Source organism: Nicotiana tabacum, chromosome 22, assembly GCF_000715075.1.
Source record: "Nicotiana tabacum cultivar K326 chromosome 22, ASM71507v2, whole genome shotgun sequence".
Lineage (NCBI taxonomy): Eukaryota > Viridiplantae > Streptophyta > Magnoliopsida > Solanales > Solanaceae > Nicotiana > Nicotiana tabacum.
The window spans coordinates 33242751-33251644 of NC_134101.1; the positions used below are offsets into that span (position 1 = coordinate 33242751).

The 8894-nt window shown below is 35.7% G+C and overlaps 1 protein-coding gene across 1 annotated transcript; it reads right to left on the minus strand.

Annotated features, from left to right (window-relative positions):
• Nucleotides 1-5591: 5591 nt before the first annotated feature.
• LOC142176347 (xyloglucan galactosyltransferase XLT2-like) lies at nucleotides 5592-7420 on the minus strand. The gene has a single exon (XM_075243613.1). It carries the CDS (start codon nucleotides 7179-7181, stop codon nucleotides 5766-5768), a length of 1416 nt encoding a protein of 471 aa, XP_075099714.1. The 5' UTR covers nucleotides 7182-7420; the 3' UTR covers nucleotides 5592-5765.
• Nucleotides 7421-8894: the final 1474 nt, after the last annotated feature.

Sequence of the window (8894 nt, forward strand, 5' to 3'; positions counted from 1 at the left end):
CCTCACAATAAAAGGTCGGTTCCGGAAGAATTTATGCCTGGAGTCTAAATACTATCGGGGAAAAAACGTACCCGAAGCCTTGCATAACTCGACGCAAAAGAGTAAAATTTGCGCAATTCTTAAATGAAAAAGAACTTTTATATAACAAACATGCCAAGCAGCACAAGTACAAAAGTATGAAATGAAAAACACAAACAAAAGAAAGCAAAAAACTAAACTACTGCGTCCCTACAACACGGGGGAAAAAAAGCGTATGCGCCCCCAGGAGAAGTAGGTGGATCTGCTGCCGGCTTGTTATTTTGACCTTCATCATCATCCCCTTCAAGTTCTTCCTCAGTTCCCGAGAACTCAGAACTGGAACCAGAAGAGTCAGTTGCATTATATTGAACCGGAAGGCCCCTTCGAGCAGTTGACTCCAGCTCACGGGCCTTGGCGATCTCAGCATCAAAGTCAATGACACCCGCTTTGGCCTCTTCCAAAAAATTTCTGCTCATGCTATACATTAAATATGTTATTTCAATAGTGAGGGAATACGCTCGGCGCTAAAGCTCTGTCTTAAGCTGATCAACCTCGGTCGAAAGACTATTTTGCTTGGATCTTGCAGCCTGAAGGCTGACATCAAGGACACAGAGAGTGGAGTTATAAACTTTATTATGCTCCATGACCTTTTATACTTCTCTTCTATACGGGCTTGCTTTTCCTTAGCAACAGGAGTCTCTTCATCTTTGGAGTTCAAGGCTGCCTCCAAATTATTTAGTCTTTTAGTAGAGGCAACCTCACGATCGGCACCAGCAAGAACATCATTTTGGACTTCGGACCACTTTTCCTTGGCCTCTTGAAATTGTACACTTAACAGGGTGGCCTCTTGGCTGAGGGTCACCATCTCTTGCTCACTCTATTATAATCGAGCCTCCAACTCAACTGCTTCAGCAACTTGTGCTTCCAGAGCCGGGAGGCGTGCAGTAATTTGCTCCCGTTCGACCAACAGTTGATCCCACTCGAATGTGACTTCCTATTTATCAAGGATCAACTTCTGAAGGCTCTTAGAAGTAAGGAAGTTAGCTCTCAAAGCAAAAGTTCAAATCGTGAAGCTAGAAAAAATAGTAATTGGAGCAAATATCGTACTGCTGATGCGTTGTGCATGGTATTGTTTATCATACACTCCCCCGAGAGAGAATGAATTTTATTCTTATCTTTCTCTAAAGCCAGAGGCTTCAGGTAATTGGCGAGTTCCACCGGCCGGAACAGTAGGTGGAACCCGATAGAGATCGAGAGGGGGACTCTCCTCCTCCTCTGAGGATTTGCGGAGGGGGCGAATAGTTATGCTCCAAATTCCCATGGACTAGGGACTGGGAAGGAGGGATATCCTCCTCTAGGGTGTCAGCGGACGGTGAGGATGACGTAACAGTTGCTGGTGGAGAAAGCATGATTAGCGAAGAAGGAGATGAAGCTGATGGCGTTGTGGGTTGAGAAGCAATTGCGGCAAAAGCAGTGCTAGTTATTGGTTTCTCATTAACCGAAGACGGAAGGGGCCTGGTACCCAGCCTCAGAGTATGGGGAGTAGCGATTGGGGCTCGAACGTGAGAATTGGCATCCTCTACTATATCACACTCTCCCCAGAGCACTCGGACGTCGTTATCGATTGGTGTTATTAGCTCAGCAGATTGAGCATTCTGTTAAGTTGATGAAGGTCATCGTCTCCTATGTAGGGAAGCCCCTTCATCACTGGCTCCCCCATCATCATCGATCACTACAGTGGTTGCGGCTGGCTCGGGCACGATGTTCTTCACCATTTTATTTTTACCCTCTGTCGTAGAGTAATGCCGCCTTTTTTGTTGCCTATTCTCCGGACGGGGACTCCAAGAGGAATAACCGGCACCGGAAGCAGGTCCGATGGCACCCATTTGGGTGAAAGCCTCCTGCAGCAACCTCGCCACCTGTGTGGGATCAGCCATAACGTCCTCCTCGTGGATGGTAACAGAGCCCTGCGGAAGACTTGAATTCAACAGAAAGAGAAGTTAGCCAATTTTTTTTATACGAGATGTAAAAACAAGGTTAATTTAAGAATCAACTTACCATGATTTTTGGCCTTCTACCCGTACTTGAGGGTAAGTTCTTTCCACCCGCGGGTCTCAAGCGTAGTAAAATCCAAAATCTTCTGGACCTACTGGTCCAAGCCTTCGGCCCTTGGTGGTGTCCACCGAGTTACTGAAATATAATGAAAAGAGAAGAATTAGTAACAACATGAAACAACATTTAATCAGAGAAAAGACAGATGTTGAACTTACGTGTACGAGTCCATGACTCACGAAAGAATGGAGTTATGGAATGATATCCCTGATGGAAACTACAACGAACCGCTTCATCCATCCACGATTGTTATCGTCATCCATGCTGGTGAGAAAAACATGGTGACCACGTTTGCTAAAGTTTATCATTCCCCCACGAAAACTCTTGGGGGAATAAAGGTTCATCATTCGAGCCAGGGAGAGCTCTTCCCTCATCTCCTGGCATAATCTCCGAAGATAGGCTACCGTCCGCCACACAAAAGGGCTCACCTGTGCCAAGCAGACTTGATAGCGGAAGCAGAACTCCAAGATTACGGGGTCAAGTCCCTCGCTCAACAGTCATTGTAAGGACACGAATTTTCTGACAAACTTATACTATATACTATTCAAAAGCTCAATAATACTCCATTCGATCCACAATAAGTGATCTTTTTGGCCTTTTTTTGTGGTCCAAAATATCTGATTTTTTCAGATTTCAAGAATGAATTAATTATCTTCTTCCCACATTGCCCTTGGAGTAAATAGTATTGGAGTATGTGTTAGGAGTGTTTATTTGAAAAGATAGTAAAGGTTAATATGGTCAATTTTATTGCTAATTAATGTTAAAAGGTAATTTCTTAATCTGTGTGAAAACAACCAAAAAATCACTTATTGTGGATTGGAGGGAATACTTTATTTTTTGCCTACTAATACTTGTATTACTGTCTTCGGAAGCTATGTTCCCGGAACCAAAGCTATCTGCTGCTTTACCTTTTCAACGCTAAGTCTAATATTTTATTTAATTTATTTATCATTTTGAGATCAAATCGATTCGCTTGTTTATAAATTACGTTACAAATTCAACTGTACCGTTTTATGAATAAACAATCTTCTCTATATTATATGGTCATGTCTACTGGGCATAAATGGGAAGAAATTGGCAAACAGTCATATTTTGGACCGCTAATTAAGTTTTAACCGGCGCTTCAAACCTATTTAACATTCAGTCACTTTTTAATGCAGATATTAAATTTTGACAAAATATCCCTAGCTAAAATATGAGAGGGAAAAATCCAAGAACTATTCTTGGAGTTGAAAATGTGTTGTTCAAACTCGACGAATGATTTATGGGAATTTGAACCTTTAGTAGTTTGAACTCCAGGAATGATTTATTGAGTTCAAATATTTAGATCAGTAAGTTTTTTATCCATTTTTGAGGTATTGAAACGTGAGAGCTCGCAGCTGCATCTACAACATTATGGTTCGGAAGTAAATCCTCTGCCTCTCCCTTTACTTGTTTTCTTATGTTGACAAGAATTATATATTTATATTCCATAGTTTTTCTTGAGTTTTAGAGTCCGTTTGATTAAGGTGCCAAAAACTGTTTATTTTGAGAAATACTTTTGCAAAATAGCGGTTTGTATTTGACCAATTTATTTGAATATTATTTTTTGGAAGACATTGTGTTTGGCCAATCCTTTAAAAAAGTATTTTTAAATATCAAATTATGAAAAGAAACAGTAAATGTTCAGTTTACAATTAGTATTATTAAAAAAGAGAAATATATTAAAATATTTATTATAAAAGAATTCAATTAAAATATAAAACATAAAGTAAAAATATAAGTTAGAGTTTCTAACCAGTATAAAATATAGTTATTCCAAAGCAATAACATTTATACATGCTATTACTTATTGTTTACATGATAATTTAAATACATACATCATTCAATATAAATTAAAAATCTACTCTTATAAGACTATTCCAAAGAGGAATAGGACAAAGAGAATAAAAATATAAATAAAAAAAAAAAGAAAGAAGAAAGGTATGGTAGAAATAAAAGGAAAAAGGAAAAGATAAAAATTAAATTAATGAGGGATAATTTAAAAATATAAATTTATTATAAGGTTATATTTATCTTAAACAAATTAATTTTCTGCTTCTAATTTTTGAAAAAAAGCTAGAATTTTGATTTCTACGGAAAAGCAGAAAAACTGTAAACAGACTTATGTCTAAACTTGAAACCAGTTTGTTTTACAGCTCACATAGAGGGAGTTTGTAACAATATTCCTTTAATTATCAACCACATTTTCATATCTACGCGCTTTTCCATTTTCCGAGATAAGCTCATCTGAATCAAAAGTCTATGGGCCCGTTTGGACAAGAAATTTATCCTTTTTTTCAAAATCAAAATTTAAAACAATGTTTGATTATGAAATTTTTGCAAATTTTCAAATCCAACTTGACAATGCATTTTCGGATTTAAAAACCTGGTGCAGTTTTTCAATTGGAAAATTAGAAAGTTAGTATTTTTAAATCTTACAATTTTACCCTATATTTTTTAAATTTATAAAAGAATCTTAATCAGTTATTAAACCTAGGTAACACCTACAACTACCCACCATCTAATTGATTGACTTTGGACTATATTTTGACATCTACGATTGAGATCTACAATTTATACTACTATAACTTTTATTAGAGATTGTTCGTACAGTTAAACAAACTTTTATTAGAGATTGTTCGTACAGTTAATGTTTGATTGTTTGTTTCAAGGAGGATAATCAAGCCGGAGTGATTTTAATATTTTTTACAAATTATGGGGTATAAATCATATTTCATGATTTTAAAAAATACATCCAAATATGTTGCAAAAATTATAACCAAACATAACTTTATCTTCAAATCAAATTTTCTTGAAATTCCAAATTTGAAAAAAAATCTTGGAATTTATGTCCAAAAGCCTACTAAAATTTGTTTTCCCACACAAGGTATTCGGTATCTATATTGAAACCCCACTATATTCGGATTCGCCCCATATAAGGCCCCATTCGGAAAGAGCTCCTTACATTTTCATATCAACACAATTTTCCATTCTCCGAGATAAGCTCATGGAGTTGAATCAAAAGTCTAAAAGTTGATTTCCCACCTGGTGTCATCTATCCGCATTGTAGCCCGATTATATCCGAATTCTCACTGTATAGGTCCTTATTCGAGGAAAGAGCTCCCGACTAAGCATTTTTTTATATACAGAAGTCGGACCCAATACCTTTGGTCGAGGGAAGAGCATCCCATCCTCTGAGCCACATCTTTGGCGGTAACCTGCTTTCCTTTTCGTTTCATTGCTAATCTGAGTACCAGTTCTATGGGAGCAGTTGAGAAAATTCTTTCTTTTCCTAATCCTTCCAAACAAACAACATTTTCTACTACTAGTTGATTGTCACTTGATTTTAAAATCCAAAGGTTAGGATCATTTAAAAATACTACTACTATTAACAAAAACGAGTTAGCTAGATCACAATTACAATTAAATCCTAGTAAACATTAGTAAAAGACCTTATTGATTTATGAAATGGGGAATTAATAATGGTATGAAGTTTTTTCTTCAGCATATCTGAAGAAAACAGTAATTACCACCTTTGGAATTTAACTACAACTATCAATCAATCAAAATGTGTAAACAAACAAAAATTAAAATTACTGAAAAAGAAACTTTTCTTACGACTCAAAATATGCTTGATTCTGGGTAAGAAGTTGATTTCTGCCAATTTCCAACCTCTTCAATACTCTGTCAATACTGATATCAAATGCATCTTTAACACTTCCTAAATCTTCACCTGATCTTGCATAAACAAACTTGGGAAGAAGATTAATCAAAGTTTCTCTCATTTCTTTAACTTTATCTTTATGAAAACTTTCCAATACCTTTAAAATCAAACTCCCATTTGTAGCTCTCACATCTCTATTATCAATAAACACTGTATAACTCTCCGGCATCCACGGCAAATGCCATTCATATTGACCTTTAAATGTTCCTTTCCAAAAATAAACCGGAATTGAACCGGCCAACATACAGTCAAACATTGACCGCCTAGTCAACCCATCTCCTCTTGGCTGTAAACAGAAATCTGAACCAAGAAACGTCTCCATTATCGCCGTAGCTCCGTCGGAACAGATCCCGGTGGCGCAATCAACCGCCCCACAGTAATCTTCCTCGCTTTTACAGTAATCCATTAATACCCCTCGGAAATCATTCTTGATTTTCTCACGCTTAGCTCCAACGAATGAAAACAGCTTCGTACGTTTGTAGCTACGAATGTAATTCTGCCATTGTATTATGTCGGATTCTGATCTTGGGTGAAACGCTGTAGGATAAGGAACACTTTCTTCTAAATTATCGTTCTGATGTTTCTCAACTGATAAACGAAACACGTGCCTCATTAGTGGCATGTGAAGTAATTTCGAACCCCAATCTGCATCATTATCAGTTAATCTACGAAAATCCCAAGTTAATCTACTAAGCATAATAAAATGGTCAACTCCTTTATTTCTAGTGAAAGTTGGTTGTTCTTTTAACCAATCAAGAAGCATTTCACTTTTTCGATCTCGATCTTTAGCTGAATAATTGAATAAGAATTTACCAATATCAAGCCCAGCGTAAAACGGGATGTAAAACCCTTTTGCTTTTTCTGGATCTAAAGTCCTACACTTGTGGCTCAACATTCTGTTATGAAAAATAACCTCAGCAGAATACATGTCAGTCCAGTACCAAGCTGGAGTGAGATTTCTTGGTACAACGTGTTCGAGCCCAGTAGCTTTGGTTCCAAACCCACCATTCGAAACTGCGCCGCAGCCGCGGTCTGACTCGTGACATTGGTCTATGAGCTCTTTGTTGAAAGCTGGGGGAAGATCGTAGACGTAAACGTAACCGGATTGGCAGTCGCTGGGGTTGAGAGCCACCGCGTGTTGCGTGTTTGACGGCTGAGATGAGCGGAGGAGGAAGAAGAGGATGATAATCTGGAGAAATATGGTAATAATAAGCCATAGGCAATGGTTTACAGGGATTTGAGATTTGACTGAGCGCATGTTGTATTTGAGCTCAATGGCTTTGGTTAATTTTCTTTGAAGAACCATGTTCAGTAGCAGGGCATCTCTGGGAAAGAAACACGAAGCTTTGAATTAAGTGGAGTAGCTTTTTTGTTTAAGAAGGACGAGTACCATTGGCTAAATCTCCACCATACAACGGTGGTCTTTTTAAAAATAAAGAAAAGAAGAGTACTATTGGCAAATAATCGAACCTCTTTATAATTAAATTAAACGAGAAAAAATGCTCAATATTTCTCCTTTTGTGTTATGTCCGAGTGATGTTGTCTTTTGTGAGGATTAGCTGTCGGTGGTTCTATGTGTGGTCATAAACTTACGCATAGTATAATGGAGTAGTATATGTTTTCATGTAATGAATAAAAATAAAAAGTAAATATAAAAATATTATTTAAAAAGGTGCACAAAACATCATGATTGGAAAAAGTGTTGCATCCCAAAGAGTCTAATTTATAGACACTTTATCTTAATACAAATAGTAATGATTATTTTTACTGTTCGAACTCATAACATATAATAGCTTGTTTGGTCAAGCTGGAGAAATCAGCTTATTTTGAAAAATGTTTTATCCAAAAGTACTTTTAACAGAAGCAATTTGTGTTTGGCTAATCACTCTGAAAAATACTTTTGAACAATAATTTGTGTTTGACCAAACTTTTCAGAAAGTGCTTTTAATTATTTAATTACGAATAAGGACATGAATATATTTACTTAATAGTTAATATTATAAGAAAATAAATAATCTCAAAAAATTATTATTACAGGCAATAATTAAATCTTTTTATTTTATTTAAGTAAAATATGAAAATAAAATTTAAAAGTACTTATTTCTTTTAATATAAGTTAAATATATGAAAAATCATTTAACAAATATAAAAGCATTCACCGCTAAAGTCACTGTATATTAGAAAGTTATCCTAAAAATAATAAGAAATATGTATACATTAATATCCTAAGTATTAGGTTTAACGGTTATTTTGATATATACTATATTTTGATATATACTATATTTTGTTAAGGGTATTCTTGGTAAGAAGAAAAGTCAAAACTACTTATGCTTCTACTTTTGGGAAGAAACTACTTTTTTCTGCTTCTCAGAAACTGCTTTTGCTTCTTCTCAAAAGTATTTTTTTCCCCCAAAAAACTTGGTCAAACATCTCAAGTTAGAAAAAAAGAAGTGTTTTTGAAAAAAAAAATACTTCTGACCTCTTGAAAAGCTTGACCAAACATGCTATAAGTCATACAAAAATAATTTTACAATTACTCGTAGACTCCTTTCAAAAGTGAAACATTACTAGTGTGTTTGGTCTCGAACCTAGGGTCAGCAAGTGAGGCAATGGGTCTTGAACAAGACGCTAAACCAGTGCAGCAATGGGGCATGTAACAATAATATTTACTTAATTATAAGTATATGCTGACAATATAAAATATTTACACTATTAATTTACATTACTCTACGATACCAATTAGAGTAACTTGCTTTAGGTTATTAACTTTTACTTATAAATAATAATTTATGATTATTTTTTAAGTAAACTGATTTTATAGAATAATTTTATACTAGCCGTGTATAAAATTTAAGCTTTAGCTGATGGTAAGCAGATCGATGAGTCAGACAATTTATTGTGGATGGCTAAAGGTGTAGTAATAATTTACTGGTTAATGGGACCAATATTTTTTGAGTGATAAAGCTAGTGCAACTGTGCAAGTTGGAAAAAGACACGTATAGCTGTATTAAATTATTTG

Coding starts and splice junctions, on each gene's coding strand:
- LOC142176347 (XM_075243613.1), bottom strand. CDS start 7,181: ATGGTTCTTCAAAGAAAATTAACCAAAGCCATTGAGCTCAAATACAAC.